This window comes from Aulonocara stuartgranti (genome assembly GCF_965226115.1).
Source record: "Aulonocara stuartgranti genome assembly, chromosome: 3".
NCBI lineage: Eukaryota > Metazoa > Chordata > Actinopteri > Cichliformes > Cichlidae > Aulonocara > Aulonocara stuartgranti.
Window position 1 is genome coordinate 33,498,760 of NC_138941.1, and position 22,914 is coordinate 33,521,673.

At 41.3% G+C, this 22,914-nt stretch overlaps 1 protein-coding gene across 2 annotated transcripts; it reads left to right on the forward strand.

Moving 5' to 3' along the window:
• The first annotated feature begins 6,716 nt into the window (after positions 1-6,716).
• LOC309703876 (uncharacterized protein) lies at positions 6,717-21,216 on the forward strand. Of its 2 annotated transcripts, XM_082528792.1 has the most exons (3): positions 6,717-8,406; positions 19,114-19,278; positions 21,067-21,216. In XM_082528792.1, exons 1-3 carry the CDS (start codon positions 7,009-7,011, stop codon positions 21,211-21,213), a joined length of 1,710 nt encoding a protein of 569 aa, XP_082384918.1. In that variant the 5' UTR covers positions 6,717-7,008; the 3' UTR covers positions 21,214-21,216. The 2 variants fall into 2 exon arrangements, with proteins under 2 accessions (XP_082384918.1, XP_082384919.1); XM_082528793.1 differs by lacking the exon at positions 21,067-21,216 and having other exon boundaries at positions 19,114-19,345.
• Positions 21,217-22,914: the final 1,698 nt, after the last annotated feature.

Here is a 22,914-nt window from a genome sequence, read left to right on the forward strand (position 1 = left end):
GTGTAAATAGTCTATGAAACACCTTGCAATCTTACGTAGGCCTAGAAACCGTTTGCTGACCATCTGGCAACCATTGCTTGGCAGGGAAAATTTTTCCCTGATAGGTTGCAATAACTTGCTCAGAGTTGCTGTGAAAACTACTGCAAAAGTCCCAGTTACAGAAGCCTTGAGACAACCTAAGGACCACTGGGTAACTGCTGGTCAGTAAGAAAAAATTAACATTCCCCAACCTGTTGTAGCTGCCAGTCAACTTTACAAACAAGCCGCATTCAAAGTACCACTGAACGTGACTGATGGATATAAATACATAAAAGAAAAGTAGTGAGAGTTCTGATAACTTGATCGTTTATTACAATTCGAAGAACCGATCGAGGAGTTAACCATTAGCTAGGAGTATTTACAACGAGAAGTGTGCATTGCTAGCTTAGCATCACATACAGTGATGTGAATTACTAACAACGTCAAAATGTAATCCAATTTTAAATCGGGGATTGACATGCCTTGCGACATCCATACAGAAAAAAAGCTGCTTATAGTGTTGCACTCGCGGCCCCCCTCTCTTCTCCATCTTACAAGGATAATGCTTATTTCACTGGGAAGAAGGAAGGGAAGAGAGAAGTAAATATCCGTTGACATTTGAGTAAAAACCACGCACGCAAACACGTGCATGCACAGGGACGGATCACATCCCCCACTGCCTGTCATCAAATTAATTCATTTTGGATTTCACAAATATGACCTGTGATTGCTGGTTGTCAGTGTGTGTGTGTGTGTGTGTGTGCGTGTTGGGGGGATACGGGGTGGGGGTCGGTCAGTCAGCAGCTGATACATGAAATGATTGGGAGAGTGCAGCGTGTTCCCATTATCTTGTCCCTTGCATTGTAATTATCACTCCTGCTCTTTCTGCACCACTGCTCCCATCTCTCCTCGCCATTGTAATCGTGATTGACTGGTGCGGCGGCCAAAACAGTGCAGTCTGAAAAGGCATCAGACACACATCTCATAACCGCCCTGCCATTTGATCTTCTCCTCCTCCTTCACACTGACTGCTCCACCATCTCTCCATCCCCCTTGTTTTGTTTTTGTTTTCCTCCCAGGTTGAAGGGAAGTGGCAGCCTGACGATAAGGAAACATGCTTGCAGATGAGTCCAGATTCGACATGCCGAAAGCATATTATTCAGTGTTTTCCTATTTGGCGTGATTGAATATAATTACACTTTATGTTCAACCCATGCATAAATTGATAATACATGCCTTCAATAGCGCCGAGCGCTGTGCTAACATGATGAATACACGCAGCTCTACTCGCAGCCGTTCAAGTTACGAGTGGGAGGCGGGAATCGTTTATAAAGCGCGAATGCTCCGTGGACATGCTTTCAGTAGTGTGGACACATACTTAGTTTCCCTCAAGTAAAATTTCTGGCCTTCAGTTTCCCTGATGCTTTGAAATGCCAGACAGCCTCTTGCTCTGCGACAGGTTTGAATGATACACCTTGTCAGAAAGGGAAGTTCATCAGCAGCCACTGAGAGTGCCATCGATTGAGCTGCCCTGAGTCCCGCCAAGTAATGGATTGGATTTATCCCTCTCTGGATAAGGCTTGTGCTCAAGCATGTGTGTGTGTGTGTGCACACATGCACCCATACAGCCACGCGTACATACAAATTATATAGTGCTCTTTGCACATCTGTGCGTATTTTTACACAGCGATGCGCCTGCACACTGCGTCCACACACACACACACACACACAGCGTTGTCTAAACACCACCCTGACAACCTGTCTGAAAAAAACTCGTGTGACATTCAGCAGACATTTGTGACAGTCGGGATCAAAGGCAGTGATGTATTGTCAGCAGCTGCATGGATAGGGAAAAACAAGACAAGGAGATAGTACTTTGATAGATATCAGGACATTTGTCAGGCATCTGTCTGTGCTTATTTTAGCAGTGAGAGATGAGTATCATCAAATCTATATTTTGAGGAGGAAAAACGGCTCAAAGTTGATGGAAGATGCCTTTCATATGGAAGAGTCGCGGCAGTTCAACTGTTTCTTGGGTATTCTTTGTGGCCACGCTTTCTCAAACAAATATTAAGCAAATCATCATCAATAAATCATTTCGAGAGCCATTTAAGCATTTCAAGTCTCATTACAATGACAAGGGTAAACAGATTGGAAGGTGTAAAACACTCGATTAAAGTGGCATTCTACTTGCTTCTCTAAATTTTTAAAGAGGCAATATATCATGAATGTGTCCAACCAAAGATGGGCATACTTGAAGAGAGAACTAATTAGACTAATCTTTTTGCCAGAAGGTTTACCTGTAATGGTTATAATCTATGGACTGTAATATGATTCAGAAAACACTTAGTGGCAATCCATCTTCTGCTATGCCTTAAGGTAGTGCCGTGGATGTCTGCGGGGATGCGTGTACCCAAATTTGCTTTTTCTCAATTTGCACAGCATTGTTGCGGAACAATGTTTGGAAAAATCCTCAAAAATGGCGCCTTTATTGATGAGAACAGAGAAATTTTAAATTCTACTTATTTCATCTTAATAATGCTCTTTAAACGGATCCATGGTGTTTTTCGAATACAGATGGCTGTGGTCAGTGTTGCGGTTATTGGTTCAGGACCTTGATGGCTCTTACTAATGAGTCTGTTTGGCTGAAGCATCTGTCTGGATATCTAATGTCGCTCGCCATGTGGAAAATGTCATCCACCGTCTGGCCTCTTGCAACAAGTCAAGTCTCTACTGGCAGAGTCGACATTGTAATTAGTCCACGATCAAAGCATCCTGAGGGGTTCAGCGTGGTTTGTGCTGAGCACGACCTCTTGAAAGTACTTTTAAAAAATAGAATAGATGTTTTCCTTAATCCCAAGAACGGAACATGCATGCCTATGGATCATGTTGATTTAATATTAATGGGCGGCAGAGTTAAAGGAGGAGGTTTTTGAGTGCATCAAGGCATAATGTCACATCAGCTCGGTGGTCATTCATGTTTTAATGGAGTTTTCAAGTCATTTTTAATCATTTTATAGGGTATTATGTAAAAATGAGCCCTAATATGAACAGTTGTGGTAGAGAAATAACCATTCTTCTGTTTCTTGCTTGGAGTGAGACCATGAAACTTGAAATTGCTACAGTTTGAGACTTTCCTGGTCCACATACAGACTTCAAACTGTTACAGTCAAGGGCTCTTCGGGTGCCTTTTCACTCTATGGAAATCAGAAAAACCATGGGCAAATACAGGCAAATCGGCATAAAAGCTAATGAAGCACCCACGTACCCGCTGTTGCGAGGTAATGAGTGTACTTAGCTCTAAGGGAAAGGACATCTCCAAAGGATTTTCAGTGTGTGCCCACTTCCCCAAGTGCTTAATCATGGTGCTTGATTATGAGCAGCCATTAGAAGCCTGTGAGTCAGCCCCACTCATACACTGCAAGGAATTATGGTGTGCTTGATTGAATTCAACATTCTGTGCCCCTGGTCTATGACAGCTTGCCAGAAGATAGCAAAGAGCTTACCCTTTATTGGTGCATCACTTGAAGCAAACAAACAGGCTTTTCTCTGGGACAACTTTTTACTAGGTGTGCCGCACACTGTAGCTCATGTCGCACATTTAGCCTACTGCAGAGTCTCCACAGGTAGACGTTGAGTCGGATTTCATGCATCCAAACTCATACTGACCTTAGGAAAGGAAATAAAGGAACGTCATGAGGTTTGTAGATGTATGGCAATCTTACTGGTGCAAACCAAAAACCACAAATCATCATGATGTGAACTATTGGGTTTCTTTTCAAGCTGATTTTTAGCTGTTATGAGTTTGCTTTTTTTTCATGTAACTGTATCCCTCATACTGTATGTATACATGTCTGTATGTACCCTGTCTCCTTGATAACTGGTGGACCAATCTGAATGAAATTTTGCACACACTTCATCTCAGATACAGCGATTATTTTGCTACACATCCTTCTCATGCAAAATCAATGTAGCATTCTCTGTTTGAGCTTGTTTCACGTCTGACATCAAATGTACGTTGTGAGAGTACGGGGAGTACGGAGTGTCCCTTACATGCCGCAGGCCTGGTAAAAAATGCCTGTTTGGCGAGTACTATTAACATCCTAGAAGAGGGAAAAAGAGGGCTCACAGTAACATGTGATGTTACTGTGAGATAAGAGCAGTGGCAGCCAGCCAAAAATGCAGGTTTTGTAGTGCAAAATACAAAGCTGGACACACGTAATGTGAGGTAACACCTCATCAAACACATAATATATCTAAAAGCTGACAAGTGTACCAACAGTGATAGTCTGAAAGCCACATTCACAGAAAGACCTGCAGCTTTTGTTACCACGTCTGTCACAGGCATACAAAAAGTTGAAGAAGTTGTGTGTAGTTCTGTTGTATTATACGTTACAACAGAAAAGTGCTATATAAGAACCAGTCCATTTAACATAATCAGATAGGTGTATATGCTGGATGTTTATTCTTAGCATTTTTTCAAAGGCTGCACTAAAAGTTCTTATCAGCAGGCTATTAACAGTAAGCTAACAGATTATATGAGGTGCTCTGTCTGAATCGTAAGTATGGAACCATAATTGATAGTATTCCAACATCACTATCTAACCACCCCCCAACCGGCAGATAGCTGTCCCTCCATTAGACTGGTTCTGCCCGAGGTTTCTTGCTTTACTGGGATTTTCTCGGTATTATTATTGCAGGGTCTTTACCTTACAGTGTAAAGTGCCCTGAGGCGACTGCTGTTGTGATTTGGTGATATATAAATAACACTGATTGAATTGAACCCTTATACACTGTTCATTTTACCTGTCTTCACAGAATAGGTAAATACATATCTGTTTAGTCAGGACAGTGTCATGTATATATATACATATATATACATATATATACATATACACAGTGGGGCAAAAAAGTATTTAGTCAGCCACCGATTGTGCAAGTTCCCTCACCTAAAATGATGACAGAGGTCAGTAATTTGCACCAGAGGTACACTTCAACTGTTAGAGACAGAATGTGAAAAAAAAAAATCCATGAATTCACATGGTAGGATTTGTAAAGAATTTATTCGTAAATCAGGGTGGAAAATAAGTATTTGGTCAATAACAAAAATACAACTCAATACTTTGTAACATAACCTTTGTTGGCAATAACAGAGGTCAAACGTTTACTATAGGTCTTTACCAGGTTTGCACACACAGTAGCTGGTATTTTGGCCCATTCCTCCATGCAGATCTTCTCGAGAGCAGTGATGTTTTGGGGCTGTCGCCGAGCAACACGGACTTTCAACTCCCGCCACAGATTTTCTATGGGGTTGAGGTCTGGAGACTGGCTAGGCCACTCCAGGACTTTCAAATGCTTCTTACGGAGCCACTCCTTTGTTGCCCGGGCGGTGTGTTTTGGATCATTGTCATGTTGGAAGACCCAGCCTCGTTTCATCTTCAAAGTTCTCACTGATGGAAGGAGGTTTTGGCTCAAAATCTCACGATACATGGCCCCATTCATTCTGTCCTTAACACGGATCAGTCGTCCTGTCCCCTTGGCAGAAAAACAGCCCCATAGCATGATGTTTCCACCCCCATGCTTCACAGTAGGTATGGTGTTCTTGGGATGCAACTCAGTATTCTTCTTCCTCCAAACACGACGAGTTGAGTTTATACCAAAAAGTTCTACTTTGGTTTCATCTGACCACATGACATTCTCCCAATCCTCTGCTGTATCATCCATGTGCTCTCTGGCAAACTTCAGACGGGCCTGGACATGCACTGGCTTCAGCAGCGGAACACGTCTGGCACTGCGGGATTTGATTCCCTGCCGTTGTAGTGTGTTACTGATGGTGACCTTTGTTACTTTGGTCCCAGCTCTCTGCAGGTCATTCACCAGGTCCCCCCGTGTGGTTCTGGGATCTTTGCTCACCGTTCTCATGATCAGTTTGACCCCACGGGATGAGATCTTGCGTGGAGCCCCAGATCGCGGGAGATTATCAGTGGTCTTGTATGTCTTCCATTTTCTGATGATTGCTCCCACAGCTGATTTTTTCACACCAAGCTGCTTGCCTATTGTAGATTCACTCTTCCCAGTCTGGTGCAGGTCTACAATACTTTTCCTGGTGTCCTTCGAAAGCTCTTTGGTCTTGGCCATGGCGGAGTTTGGAGTCTGACTGTTTGAGGCTGTGGACAGGTGTCTTTTATACAGATGATGAGTTCAAACAGGTGCCATTCATACAGGTAACGAGTGGGGGACAGAAAAGCTTCTTACAGAAGACGTTACAGGTCTGTGAGAGCCAGAGATTTTACTTGTTTGAGGTGACCAAATACTTATTTTCCACCTTAATTTACGAATAAATTCTTTACAAATCCTACCATGTGGATTCATGGATTTTTTTTTCACATTCTGTCTCTCACAGTTGAAGTGTACCTCTGGTGCAAATTACTATATATATATATATATATATATATATATATATATATATATATATATATATATATATTAGGTTTAATGCTGTCAAACACTATCGTGTCGTACTTTACCTAAGACAAACAGCCATCATCATTTTATTTGAGTGAAAGTGAAGTTGACAGGAATATTCTGGAGCTGTTTGGGATTTATTATGCAACCGTTAAAGCAGTTAAACACTGTCATTACTGCCATATCATAAAATGATCCTCATAACTACATCTAGAATTATTTAGCATTAAATAACACTTAGAACCAGTGATGCCGGTAATGCGTTGCTTAGTAACGCATTACTCCGAATATGACCACTTTTTCAGTAACGACTAATCTAACGCGTTACTATTTCCATAACAGTAGTCAGATTAAAGTTACTTGTCCAAACCACTGTGCGTTACTATTTTTTTAAGCAAAAAGATTTGGTTTCTTCTTTTCGTCTCAGCGGATGACAAACGCATACGTGTCGTGAAACGTCACATAAGCGACAGGTCACGTTTCCCGCTCACAAGCAGCCAGCGACGTAAAAAAGTGTAAACAACAATGGAGGGAGAGAGATGTTCGTTCTTTAGCTGGAAATATGGTCACTATTTTGAGTTTCTGTCAACTAAAGATTTAAATATTAAGGTTCGTTGTACACTCTGTGTTGGCGAAAAAGTGTTATCTACCTTCAAAAACACTACGTCAAACTTAAAGAAACATTTGGAGTCGCAGCACAGCACAGTCAAACTCACAGAGAGAGTCCCACCAAGTGGTCCGAAGCAGAGAGCCGTGACTTCCGCAGAAGGTCCTACACCCCCCAAACAACAAAAGTTGGACTTTGGTGCAAAACCAGTAAGTGATGAAGAATTGAAGAAGTTGGTCGCGCAGTATATTGTAGAAGAAATGCTACCTATAAACACTGTTGACTCGCCCTCGTTTCGTGCCATAATAAAAAAGATCCCTACTTCTGTTAATGCCGAGCTGCCTCACCGAACGACTTTTACTTCTTACTTGGAGAAGGAGTTTACAGAAATGGAGAGAAATTTGAAGGCCACACTGAATGAGATTGACTTTGTTTCAACTACCGCGGATATTTGGACTGCTAACAACAGAAGCTATATGGGAGTAATGCTCCACTGGATCAGTAGAACCACATTAGAGCGCCACAAGGTTGCATTAGCATGTAGGCGAATTCGTGGTAGACACACGTATGATGTCATTGGTACAGAAATCGAAAACATCCACTCCTCTTATGGATTACTCAACAAAGTAGTTGCAACAGTTACTGATAATGGATCCAACTTTGTTAAGGCGTTTCAAGTTTATCATCCTGTCACGGAGTCCGATGATGAGACGGAGGAGGAAGAGTCCAGCCCCAAAGACGATGATGTCACTTTTTCTGATCTGTCAGAAATCCTCTCGGCTGAGAATGAAAGTGATGGTCAGCTGTCTCTTCCCCCGCACCGCAGGTGTGCTTCGCACACCATCAACATAATTTGCACACGTGATGTGGAGAAACATTTAACAACCAATGCAGAGAGCAGGGCTGTGTATAGGAGCAGCACAGCAAAATGCACAGCTCTTTGGACCAAATCGAGTAGATCTACACTTGCATCAGAAACAGTGGAAGAAATCAGCAAAAGAAAGCTCCTAATACCAACATCCACAAGGTGGAATTCCTTTTTTGATGCTGTAAAGAGAATTGCAGAAATCCCCATGGGTGAGCTGAATACTCTGTGCACAAAGCTAGGACTGAAGTGCTTCAAAGATCAAGAATACCAGTTCCTGCATGAGTACTGCATGGCCATGAAACCTCTGACTGCAGCACTGGACATTTTACAAGGCGACTGTCCATATGGAACTTTACTACCAACACTTGAAGTTCTGATGCAGAAGACCCAGGCTGTGAAAGATGACCTCTCCAGGATGACTGCAGGCCTTCCAGATGCCATTGTACAGGTACGCTCTATCTTGAAATTAGTCAGATTTTTTGCTTCATACAATTCACAAACATGGAACAGAATATTAATTATCATTGAAAAATAAGATTAAAACAATTAAAATGTTTACAAGTAACCTAAAACAAAATTAATCCATAATACTGATCTCATATTAGGCATGGTTTGCAAATAATTCAATAACATAATAAATTGTAGGCATAAAAATATCAATTATGTTTTTTAGGCTATTCAGACTCGTTTTGCCGGTGTGCTGGATGACAAAGATGCCCTTCTTGTAGCTGCCAGTTGTCCAAAATTCAAACTCCGATGGCTGAGAGATGCAGGAAGGAGGGAGCGAGTAAAACAGCTTCTGACAGCAGAGTGTTGCACCACTGCTCCTCTGGTAAAAAACCCTGCCAGTGTGCCCAGTGCTACTACATCTAGCAGCCAAGGTGAGATGGACTTTTTCACTTTTGAGGCAGAGCCAGAGGAGGAGACCTATTCTGCAGAAAAAGAAGTCATGGACTACCTGATGTCAGGCTACGACCTTCAGATTCTGCATAAATTTTCAAGCATAAAGACAATTTTTTTAAAGTATAACACTCCAACCCCATCAAGTGCTCCTGTGGAGCGACTTTTTAGTCTGGGAGGTTTGGTGCTCACGCCTAAAAGAAATCGACTTTCTGACAAAAGGTTTGAGAAGCTTCTGTTAATGAGGTACAACCACTGGTTTAGTCGCTCCACTCTACTGTTTCCCCCATAACATGCGATGACAACATATACTGAAAAAACAGAGAATGGGGAATCCAATTTAAATAACTATTTACAAGTAACTGCATTAAGTTTATCAAAGTCACTTAATAAACTTATTAAAGTTTTCAAGTTGATTAACTTAAAACAATTACCTGCAAGGAAGTAAGGCAATTTAAGTTGGACCTGCAGTCTCTTTTTTTTTTTTTTTTCATAAGATTAGTCCAAAGTTACAAAAGCGGACAATAGTGCTTACATGTGGATGGTATAAAAAGTATCTTAAGGGAAGTCAAGAAAGACTCTTTGTTTGTTTGTTTGTTTTTTTATAAAAAGTATTTATGTTAAGTGAAGTAACAAGACTGTCTTTATTTTCATACAAACAAGTATTTCTGTCAGGAAAAAAGTTTTAAGTTCAACTTCAAATGTCAGGAGATATATTGTTGACATTACTGTTAAAATACACTTCCAATAAAGTGAGTATTGGCAAAATCGGTTGATGTTTTTATGTTGAGGCAGTGGGGAGTGTTATTGGCAGCTTCTGAAAGTAACTAATAAAGTAACTAGTAATCTAACTTAGTTACTTTAAAAATAAAGTAATCAGTAAAGTAACTAAGTTACTTTTGGAAGGAGTAATCAGTAGTCCGTAATATATTACTTTTTCAAAGTAACTGTGGCAACACTGCTTAGAACACATTGCAAGACCAAAGGCAGTGAACTCGCGTTTATGTAGCACCTTTCTTACTGACCGCTCAAAGCACTTTTATATGGATGCATAGCTAAAGTGTGATCTGTAGTTAACTCACTCACTTTATCTACCTCACATCCATCCCCAGTTAAGCTAACATGCATCTCTTTGGACTGTGAGTGGAAGCCGGAGGATCCATGCACACACAGGAGGAACATGCAAACTCCACATAGAAAAAGTTCAGCTGGGATTTTAACCAGGAACCTTCTTTCTGTGAGGTGACAGTGCTACACCCCTGCGCTGCCCTGCTAAAGCTGTTGTGTACATGTCAAGGCATCCTCTTTGAAAGTTTTCATTGACGTCTTGTGACCTTTTTGGAACTATGGGACATGACTCACTTGTTGATGTAGCTTTCTAGCTTTAGTTTACCACTTGGTTACTGCTAACAGCAAAGGTAAAGTTTCTAGGAGTAAAGTAGAAAATGAACAATATATCAGGTTGTCACAGGCCTGGGGACCCAGGACTCATGTGCTTGATAAACATTTTCTGGGGTTATCTTGTGCTGGCCGTCCCCGCATGGTGACCGGCCAGGGTTATGCGTTGTGCTTGTGTCCTGGTTTTCCTGGGACAGCAGACTTGGAGAATGTGTCCCGCCATGGGGGACTCGCTGCACCTGGAGCGCATCACACACCTGCAGCTGATGAAGCCTCATCTCGGGAGCTTCTTAGGAGAGTGGCTGAGCTCCCGTTGATGCTGAATTGTTGTATGAGAAACCGATGGCGGAAACGGAAGGAAGAGCGAGCACACGGAAACATGTTTTATAATATAAAACATGTTTAGTTGCACAGCACCTGGTGCCACACGCTTCAACAGTTTCTCTCCTAACACAGTTTTTACTTCATTAATTCAGTTTAATATCACGGGAAAGTTTTCTTGGTAACACCCAATTATATAATTGAAATATTCAGAGCCAAATCCACATAGCTACTTTCATGTTAAATCTCCTCATGTTGAGAAATGTTAAATGTTTCCCTTTATCTTTAAACTAAAATCACTAGCACTCTTGTTTCCTCATCTGGTGATCTCTTTGTCCCTTTCTCCTCTGTCTCTCTCATCGCGTTGCTGTGTCACTGGGCACACCTGCTTCATCCAGCTGTCAATTACAGCACAGAATTACAGACTGGCACACAATTAGGGTATGCCTCACGCACTGGCCCACGCTCGTAATGAGTTTCCCCAGTCATTGATCAAAGTCCCAATCGCACCCAAGCCCAGAGTTCACCTTCTTTTATGTGGCTATCAAAAGATCATCTGAGTAACTTGAGACTCCTGTTTTTTAACACCGGCTAAAGTGGCAAGGAATTTATACAAACAGCTGTCTTAGTTTATATGTGATCAAATTGGTCTCAATTGCTAAAAACCACAAGTCGAGCAATTTTAAATGCACATGACATGCAGCTGCAGAGAGCAACACTGCATTCGGCTTTGCACTCCCCACACTTTCTGCCTCTGTGTGTTTTTCCTCCTTCACTAAACTCCTCAAACTCTTTGGGCTGTTGCTGTAGATCAATTAATTGAGCTCTCATCTGAGAAGGGCTGCGTGTACATCTACTTCTCATTATGCAAGTGTCAAGGCTTGAGTAGTGGGCTTCTTGGCAAATAATAGAGGAATGACATTGCTTGTTTGTTTTCCCTTAGATATGAAATGCACTGAAGCAGGAGCGAAATAGGCGGTGGGAGGGGTGGAGAGGCGACGAGTAAAAAGAACAAGCACGAGCACGGTCGCACACAGTGTTCAAAGCCACTAGGCACAGGTTTCTGTGACTGACAAGTAGATGGGAACCTCCCAGTCACACTTTTCCAGTCTCTGTGAAATTGCTTCAGTGCTTCAGTGATACAGACTCATCCTGTAGTCTTCCTCCTCTTTGCTATTTCTCCCTCGAGCAGTTGGATTGTACGCTGCCTCTTCTCTCTTTGAGCAACGTTATTCTAATTAATCTGGGTAGGTTTTGTGAGAAGCTATAGGAAAAAAAAAAAATCAAATGTTTGAGTTTGAAATGAGAACTCAAAGCCGGCTAAGATAGCAATCTTCTGGTGAAGACAAGGTAATGAATTAATTTTGGTTCATGGCTCAGTAGTGAGGGGAACTAGGTTGAGTAATGAGAAGAGGAAGCTGTGATAATGGAAATCTAAATGATTAAAGTGTGTGTTTGCATCGTGTGGGGTGGGGGTTGGATGGTGGGAACTTGGAAGAGAGTTAGGATGGTGTGACAGTCTCCAAGATTGTAACCCCGCCCCCCAATAAAGTTCAGCATTATAGTTTGTATACTGATACAGAGTAACGCCGGTGCAATATAGGTGTTACTCTGTTTCACATATGAGGAACAGAATATGCTGTGAATGTGCTTTTTCAACTAATCCCTGCTGTACAGTTGAGAAGTACATAGCATATACTTAACCTGTTGTGTTATGTAAGTTGTATGAATGTATTCACGTCACTTCCTTGTCGTCTTACTAAAAACGATTACATAGAATCGTGTTTTATGCTGTTATACTCAAAGGTGCTTCCATACGGTTACATTCATTGGCCACTCTATTCTGTACCCCTTGCTAGTACTGGGTTGGATTCCCTTTTCATTCAGAACTGTGTTAATTCTGCATGGTATGGATTCAAACCTGTTGGTCCATACTGACATGATAGCGTCACATATTTGCAGCAGATTTCTTGGCATAGCCTTAATATGCTCTGTTGGATTGACACTTTGTGACTGTGGAGGTCAATTAAGTACAGTAAACTCATTTTCATGTTCGAGGAACCAGATTAAGATGATCTCACTTTTGTGACATGGTGAGTTACCCTAGTGAAAGCATGAAAGCAGAGGATTGTCATACCCTGAAAGCAGGCAACATCATAGCCATAAAGCGGTGGACATGGTCAGCAACAACACTTGGGTATACTGTGGCATTTAAGCTATGCTTAGTGGATACCAAAGGGTCCAAAGTGTGCCAAAAAAATATACGTCCTGTAACTATTGGAACGATTCTCCTGTAATTAAATAGAAATTCAATATTTCATTTGGGGATTTTATTGGAAATTGCTATGTAACTATATTTACCTACAAATACCAGCCAGCGTGACAGAGGGCTATTCACACTCACATTCATGCCTATGGGAGATTTTGATTAACCATTTAACTTAACCGAGTGCTTTTACCGGTGAGAGTTGCACAACACAGTCTGCAACATGTCCTATTTTCCTTGACGTTAAATGCAAAATGTGCCTTCTGCTCGTCTCTTCCTCCCAAGTGTTGACATTTTGCTGCGTTTTCATGAGTAACTAGGAACCTGGGAAACCAAATGTCTAACCTTACTGCACAAGGAGGATCTGATTGGATCACTTCCCAACTTGCCCCGCCTTTCTATGCAGCTTAATTTGTTCTGATTGGATCTCCTGTTTCTGGAACATTTTCATTTTATTTTTATTCGCTGATGAAAGCGTAAATACTTTTCATCATAGTTTTTGTCTTCATCCATTCGTTTTTATTTAGTTATCAATCTATTAGTCATCAATATTAGTCATGTTTTTGCCAGAAAAAAATAGTTGTTGATTAAAACTATGACACAAGTTATTAGTCAACAAAATTAACACTGCAACAGAACAACATCATCTGCAAAAAAAACAGCAACATGATCTTGAGACTACTTTACCTTCAGCCTTCCACACTTTGGCTGCGGCTAACAATTATGTCCATAAATATGAACAAAATCTTTGACACAGTCTTACTGCTGGCAATGGGAACCAAACTCTTACTATGGTTGCACAGAGACCAGAACAGAAAGGACTAAAAGTAGCTAAATCTAGTCACACACAATGGGCAGTTATAACAGCCAATTTGCCTCCTGTTGTGCTCAGGGGATGCTGGCTGTGACAGGAGAAGCAAACACTTGCTGCCTTCCTGTCTGTGATTCAGGAGCAAAAGTAACACCTTTGCTCTTCTAGCCGAGCAGTGGACAGTCAGCAGGTGAAGTTTCCTCACTCCCGGGAGGGTCACTGCTGCTCAGACGGGGCTTTTTCATGTGCGATATGACCAGGGCATGCCTCAGCTCTCTCAGATACAGATGATCCAGCTACAGATCCAATGCTCTGATGACTTTTATCCTGGAAAGTTCCCCATCCAGACGATGAAGACAGTGATGACAGTCTTTCTTCTTTAAAATGACCGCATCTGTGGATGCTATAGCGGTGTCCAAATTCAGAGGCTGCATCCTCCTGAGGCTGCATTTGTGGGCTGATTATGCCAGAGCGACGCGACGAAGGCGATCCAAATTCCAAGACTTTTCCAAATGCGGCCAACAAATGCGTCCTCTTTTTCCCCAGATTTGAAGGATGGGACAGGTCTATCCTTCGTGGCCTAACCTATTAGAGAATTCATAGCACGGTCCAGCCAATTCCAGTTTCCAACAATGGCGGCAGCTACTTAGTTTTAATATTACTCTTATTACTCTTTCTGGGTCACAAAATAAACTTTTAAGATATTTTCAGGCGAGAATGTAGCTGTGTAAACATCAAATATCTGTCAATTTGTCAAAATATCCCATATTTCCAAAAGTGTTCTGACATATTTGGAGACGTCTGTTACTCACCAGCTCCATGGGTAGCCGGGGCGAGAACAGCAAACTCCCAGCACATCGTTTTCATAAACCAAAGTGTAATGTCACAGTGGCACATCCATCTTTTATATACAGTTTATGATTATGAGCAGGCAGGTGTACTACAGAATTCCTACACTTCAGCCTCTGCTGAAAATATTGGCTAGAGAGAAAATAAAGATAATGACTTAAAATAAGGTGGTTTACCCTATCTAACTTCTATAATATCATGTATATCTGTTATCTATGATAGGTGTCTGCGAAGTGGCAGGTAATTCAGTGCACATGCTCATTAAAAAGTTGATTTCTGATACAGTTTATTTCCTTTTAAAGTGCAATTTATCACCCAGGTTCCTAAGTAATAGGTCCTGGTGACACAGTGAATTATGGTTTATGCAATTAAATTGTTTCAGTCGCACTGATCAAATGGAGATGACCTCATCCTCTAGCCGCTTGCTTCCGTGCTTCTGCACCTGTGATGCACCGAGGCGTGCGCGTACACATACGTTGCATACACACATTCTCAGCTCCTCTGCGGAGGTATAAACCAGGAGTAGATATTTCCCTAATGGAAAGACTCATTGCGAAAAAATAACTGTAAAACCAGCCAGCGCTCTGTCAAACTATTTTACAGTGTCAGCACAAATTCTTCAGTCTCTTTTCACTCTGCAGAGAAATTTATGGCCATTGATGACTGATTGCATTTCTCCCCCTCACAGTACTCTGAGCCTTTTGAAAGTAACCCAGCAGCACATTAATTTCTCCAAAGTCATCAATTCAAGTGCAGTGACTTGCTGGAAAAATAAAAACTCAGATGAAGAGCGTCTAATTTTAGTAGTTTTCATCAGCGCTAGCAATATATATTTAAAAAAAAAATCCCCAAACCATAACTCAGGCATTTAAAAGTGACTGTATTTTGTATAGATGGACAGCACAGGGTTTAGCTTCTCTGTAGATGCCACATAGCTGCATGTGACGTCAATATCTGGCTGCTTCTCTCATTATTAAATCAACCGGTGTCATCTCAAATTAAAGGTCCAGTTATGTCATTAAGCTCGGAGGACCAAGAACAATCTGAGCGCCTCGGAGCATCCTCGAGAACATCATTATGCAGCGTGCATTTAGTAGAACCGCTGAGGTAGACGCAGGGGCTCAAAAGTGTTCTCTAATTAAAGGTCTAATGTCTCATCTTGTGCACATCTCTTCCATTTCTCTCCTTGCCATTCCCGGTGAAGGCAAGGAACGCTCAAGCAGAGACAGACAAAAAGCTCGATGAAAAGACACTGATTAACATGTCATGTTCCAGACAGGTATCCATTAGGCTCTTTAATCAAAGTCTATATGGCATGAAATTGACATTTTCAGCCCACCATAATGTCTCATGAGAAGCATCGAACTGAACTGCTACTGCCCTATACATCAGTGCGCTGGTAGCTGTTCCACAACCTGTACTTTCATTTGCCATCTTCACGCCTCAAGGCTTCTAAAAGACCCATTGTTTTCCCGCTCTGCATCCAACTTAAGCGCTTCTCCTTTTTTTTTTTTTTCTTCTTTTTTTTTGAGCTTTTTGGAGGGAGACGCATTTCACTGGGTCAGCAGCAAGGTATCATGCTACGTCAGTCAAACCGGTGGGATAATGATGCCACGGGTACCTTTATATTCTAATTGCAGCCTTTCGATTTCAACTCGTTTGAGTTGTTTTCTCTCACCGAGAAGAAATGTGTCAAATGCGAAAAAATACGACCCCAGTGTTTCCCGCACACCTAGCTTCTATCTTTAGCACAAGCTGCAGACTTTCATGTCTATCTAACCTGTTGCTTCTGCCCTAGCTGGCAGCATGTTGGATCCTCCTCCGAATTCTTCAGCTAAGCTATTTCTTCCTGACCCTTGTTCCCCCCTCTCAGCTGCCACAGCAGCACTGGTTGAAGCTTGGAAATATTCAAAGCAAACAGAGAGATGATTTCGTGGTTGGCTAATCCCTCTGGTCCGGTCTGTCTCTGCAGGGGCTCCAGTTTTACATATTTACTGTACCACAAGGAAAAACTGTCTTTGCACCCTTTGGGAAGAGCCCTTTTTGAGTGTGCTGTGTATAACATACTAACCTCAACACACAGCTATTATCACTAGCGAGTTTCTATTAATATATTCGCTTTAAGTGTTGCTTCTCTTTATGACCATTTATAAGTGTTTCTTTTCTTCAGCAAAGGAGGCACAATGCAAACTTACCTTGGGATTTTAATCATTTTAAATAGCAAAAATACAAACAAACCCAGCGGCTGTCAACGTACTTGAACAGTCAGGCCAAGTAAAGAAGCATACAGCTTGTGTAGGAAAACACCGGAGCCCCTAGGAGCAATAATTCGCTCTTCTTGATCAAACAGTTTTGCTGTTATCCAGTATTGTTGTGACTAAAGGACTTCCTTGCTGAAGGCCTTTCAGAAGCCAGCAGGTTGCTTTCAGCACAGCCCATGATTCCTTCTGTGCCTTTCACTAACACTTCTTTTTCTCCTCCCGCACTTCTCCTTTCTGCTATGTCTGTGTCCTTAAGTCACAGGGAGAGGGAGCACAGTTGTTTTGATGTAGGACTTGATAGATTTGTTTGCTGCTGCATTCATTTGCTCTGTATCAGGGAGCTGACGGGCCGTAAAATGAAAATTTGCCTTAGATTTTCAGCATGACTGTTTGGGGGCAAATGTGAAAGAACTCCCCATGCATTGCAGATAGACATTTTTTTTCTATGTCTTTAAGTGCGTGCATGTTATGCTGGGCGATTAATAAGGATTCAAACCTTCCTGTTGACTGGAAACGATGCAGATTATGTCTGTTTAAGTTTTTTTCTTCCTTTCTTTGTCTTGGTTTGACAAATCCCCCCACACTGAATTCATGTTGTCCACGATGTTGTGCTGCTGTGATGAGAGAGGTTAAAAAAAACTAACAAAAAAAAAACTGGTTCACTTATTTTCTTCCTGTTGTAAAGGAACCTCGTGATTAAAAAGTGACAGTTATGGATAGAGTCCTGCTTTTCAGGTAATTAGATTAAATTAAAATGCATGTTGTCATCTTGCGATGCCCACAGCCCCTAATTAAAATGAATGTGATGCAAACAACAGGAAGCGTTTTCTTGTTAAAAAACAAGTTGAAGGAGAGAAAGTCAAACAACAGACTGGCCTTTACCGAGGCTAAATTAGAAACCCAACCTGCTCTCGCAGAAATACGGGAAGTGACCACAGCCTCTGGAAGAACACATTATGTGGCTGCGCTGTGGAAACAATGCCAATGGAAAGCCAATTAGGAACTTTATTGTGGTAGACACACAGATTCCCTGATGGTAATGTTGAATGAAACAGCCACAGTCCTGTTTGTGAATAGCGTGGCGGTTGCTTGAAACAAACTCATCTTTCATCCAGGAGACTGGGGTTCAACTCCCTCCACGTAATCGCTTTTGTTTTCTGTGACAGGCGGCAAAAACATGTGATCCAATTTAAGGAAAGATCCTAGTTGTGCACTAGTTATACACTGAATAAATTCATAGAACCTTTTTAGGAAAATTGCTGATGTTGTTACCAGTGGAGAACAACCTTTTTTTATACACTGTGGGCATTTCACAGTGTTGAAAGTAACACGTTACTGTAATCACATTACATTTTTCTGTAACGCAGTAATGTAACGTGTTACTGTACTAAATTGAGTAATTACATTACAGTTATATACAATTAAGTTGTATATAAAGGTTCTTCTTTAATGCAAACTGTGTCCAGGACACACACAACTGCATTATGTTGGTAACACAACTTTGGCTCTTTGCATGCATCTGCAAAAAACAGCACGCCAATGCAAAGCTAGTGGAAAACCCAGAGTGTCATTAAAGCTGTATGGAAGCTAGTCCAGCAGCCAGAGTTTGAACTTTAGCAGGTAGCAAAGGCAGTGATGAGCAGTCAGGTTTGACGCCTCAATTTCTACGTTTTCATGTTAGTACAGTAGAATCACTGCAGCGATCGCTTTAAAGTCTCTGCCGATTTTGTGTTCATATTGTAAAAGCTAAAAGAGACAACAACTTTTTTTATCCAAACTTGTGTAATGTATACACGCACCAAATGTGCTGGGATTCTGTTGAAAATTTATCCTCAAAAAATACACTGTGAACAAAAAAAATGAAGTCGACATAAGTGATGAAGAGCTGGTCCTGATGTTTCTGAAGAAGAGAAGGAAGAAACGGAGATTCTGGGTTCATCAATTTCCAATGAGAAGGCAGTAAAAAAGGGAGAATTTCATGGAGAAGGTTAAGGTTTATGGAGTAAAGGGAATTTTTTTTTCTTCTGGTGAGTAATTAAATAACTTAACTGTGCATTGCTTTAAAAAAAAAAAGTAATGAGAAATGTGTAATATGTTACTGTTTGGAGTACCGACCCCAACACTAACCAAACCAGAGTTATATTCTGTGTCATGTATGTAGTGACGATGATGTTGGTGCAGACTGTAAAATTGTATAATATCATAGCCAGCAGGTAAACAAACATTTAATTTTTTTGGTAACTTTACGGTGTCAAAAAGACAAAACACTGTGTGCTGTTTATCGTGGGCAGTGGTAATGGCCTTGATCATGAGCAGTCACCAAGGTGCTTCCTCTTTGTTCATGTGCAGGCGATGCGTGAGTCGAAAACCAAAGCAGGCCTTGTTGTGGCACAGGCAAGGTGCTCGTGGACAGCACGACACCCCCATTGCTCTTTCCACCTAGTTGCCCAGCTGGTGTCACGGAGCGCGTTGGATGATGGAGCACTCTCATTCCGAGCTGAGAGAGTGCTGAAGGTGAGAGTCGGCCGGAGACCCAGTTCTTTAATCCTGGCTGGCTTCTGCCACCTTGTTTAGCAAGATAAATGGACTTTTGACACTCAGTCAAATCACACGCTGGCCCAGCTTTAATAAACAGATGTTTTGTTTTGTTTTTTTGCATTTTCTCATCTCACTCAACTGCCATGTGATAATCAGTCATCATCATCAAGTTATAATAAAACTTGACTTAAACAGTAATGTCCTTGCAAACCAACTATTAGTCCAAAACACATATAAATGCAATGGCACGGCTATGTATGATTGTGTAGCAACAGAAGCACCAAAAAATAAAAATAAATGTTTTCAAAGCAGTTATATAGTTCATTGACTTTAAAAGTCAAAAAATAGAATTCAAAGGATTGTCAAAAAACAAATCTGTTCTTCAAGATGAGACGTGCACGCATGCTTTTCTGACAGTCGCAACTGTTGGTGTGCTTTGTGGAAGTCCAGGTGTTCTTCAGACAGGCAAACCATGGGGGGCAATTACAGAGGACGTCCAACACCTGTGTCCACAAGTGAGATGGGAGCTCAAGAACATCCCAAATGACATTTTGTCAAGAGCGCTTAAATTCACGAGTGCTGCACCAGGGTCTATTTCATACAGTCTGTCAGAGGTTTTTAGCCGAGAAAAGCCAGTGACGATGCTCTCATCATTTACAGTTACATATTACTCGTGTTTAGAACCAGATAAACACCAACAATTAGCAGACTTAGGGCAGTAAAGACTGCTGCAGAAAGAGTTGTACTAAGAATTAACAATGAAGTGTTTTACAGCAAGCACTAGTAAATGCATTAAAGTTCCTTTTTTCTTGAATGCCTCGCCAGATTACAAGATCCAGCTTGTAAAGTGCATCTCTCACACCGGCACTTCCTTGTACTCTCCGTAAGCACTGATGGCAGATCAGTTCAACACAAGAGTGAACACCATGTGAATCTTTTCAGCTGTCTTTAAAATAAAAGCTGTTTAGTGCAAAAATTATTAAGAGTATACGTGGGGTAGGTTGCCTCTTGAATTCAAATTATGGGGAGATAGATTCTGTTTCAGATGATGTTATTGTGTTCATTCTTGCAGTGGATTATCCAAACCTACCTTCTGCATTCTTTTCCATTATACAACCTGATTTTTAAAAGAGAGACACTGCATATTATCCACAGAAATCAGCGATTTGTAAGTCATATAAACCCTGTTTTATAGAAAATGGTGATAATAAAATCTTGAAAGGTTAAATGCAGCTTAGAAAACAGTAACAAGCAGTCTCAGGTTATTGTCTCCCAGAAAAACAAAAGAAATGTTTTGGGGAGACAATAATGTGACGGAACAGCTGCGGAAGTGACAAGCTAACAGTAAATGGCTAATAGCGTACATGTATCAACATTACTGAATCATATTACACACATTACATGCATCTTTTTTTCCCCTCACAATGCTGATGAATGTTCTGCTTCTTTTAAGCTTATCTCAGGTCAGTCCTTGGCATGTTTTGCTTTGTTCTGTGGCTTCTGCAGCTGTTCCGTCACATTAATATTTCCCCAGAAACACTTCCATTGTGCTTTATTCAACTTTGCTGTGCTTTATGTGCTTTTGCAGTGTTTTTTTTCTATCTGCTGGTGTGTTTTTTTGGAACTTGCAGTTTGTTTGACCTCTCAGAGCCACCATAAAAAAGTTTACTTTTACTCTTTCCTCTTTGTTCAGGATCGCCACAGCAAAACATTCACCTCTGTAGCATCGCCTTCTCACACCAACCCTCTGCATGTCTTTCACAGCCACATATTGTTCCATCGCCTCCTTTTTTACAAGACTCGATATGGGTTTGGGAGCAGAGGACAACAATTGCTACTTTTGTAAGCGAAATATTTTTCCCATTCTCACTTTATGTAGAAATTCAGAACAGTTTGAGGTCTGTTTTGTAACAGTGTTTCCATTCATAACTCAAGAGTGTTTTACAATAGAACCCGCTGATGCTAAGCTTATCATCACAAATGCTGGCTTTTGATCTGCGTGTTCTTCTTTAGCCTTGAGGACACAATCTCCGACCCAAAAAGAACTAGAGTTGTGATTCAATAGACATTTTGACTGAATGTGTCTGAGCTCAAAGATGGCAGCTTCACTTGATGTTTATATATCTTTTTTATTATTCTTTATTGTTTTCTATAGTTTTAGCTCGTATTCACGGAAGCACTAGCAAACTGTTCACTGATGATGGTTTTCAGAAGTGCTCCTCAGCCCATGCAGCGATTTCCACTCGAGCATCCTATCTGTTTTTAATGCAGTGCTGTCTGCGAACTGAACATCACATGTTTTCAGTATTGGTTTTTTTCCATCTCCTCATCTCTTGCAGATATAGAGATTTCTCCAGATTGTCGGAAGCTTTTAATGACATTATGTGCCACTGATGATAGCATCTGAAAGTGGCTTGCAGTTTTCACGAAGAAAGGTTGTCGTCTTAAAAAAGGAGATTGTTTCCCCACAGTCTTCCTCGGGGGTCGAGCCTCTCCTACATGTTTACTAAAGAAAGGACTTTTCTGAGGTTCTCTTTAAAACTGTCCACTGGAGTACAAGGTACTTCATGCTTATATGTTGAATTCAGTATTGATTAAGTATTTATTCCTTCTTTGTTAAGGCAGTTTCTAAAAAATGTAAAGAGCAAACAGCTGTCTCTGTAATGAATATCTTTTGAGACAAGACTACACTTGTTTTTGTTTAGATTCTCTCAAGTCGATCTATAGACAGACCTTGAAAAGGTAAAGTTGCGGGCAATTGACTGGTAAAGTGAGCTCGATGCACCGTAGTGAACACACCGGCTGTGGGATTTTGGCCTTAATGTTTCAGGACTTTAAAACAAAAGTGAAACAAATATTACCTTGCAGCATTAAAGTTCCTTTGTTCTTCCCCTTATGCAATTCTGGGTCACTGGAGGTGGGACCATCCTTGCAGAGGCAGGCTACACTGTGGTCCGGTCACCACTCTAATGTGGGACTAGGACAGACAACCATTCAATTTGGAATTACAATTGCATACCAAATGCATGACTGTTGCAGTACCTGGAGAAAGTCCATGCAGAAAGGCCTCAGTCAGCCAGTGAACCCAGGACCTTTATGCTGCGAGGGGATGGTGTGGCACACCACGATGCCGATGCCAGTCTAATGGAAGACATCTATTCACCCATCTATCAGACTGTCATCAGGATAGCCGAGATATGGCAGCGTCTCAGACCGGCCAACTACTGAGAACTCCAAAGAGAATTGCCCTTACTTACTATAAAATGTAATGCTCACTGGTACTGTACCACCAGTTTTGCTCATACACTACCAGCAGAGATCTTTCTTTCCACCCTTTGTTTATCTCTCCATCTTTTTTTCGGAGACATCTTCCCTCCTGGCTCATAGCATAAATGGATTTTCATGCATCATCTGAGCATGTGTATTGGAGTTGATGGAGTGAGGAGGATGACGCAGATTCCAGCCACACAGCTCCTGTCCTGCACCTTTCTGCCAATTCCCTCTTCCTCCGTTAGCTCCCACCCCTTTTCCTGAGCCTTGTTTCTTGTTTCTTCCTGTTTGGTCAATTGCACTGCTCTATAGACTAAACTCTGTTTTTGCAAAGCACAGCTT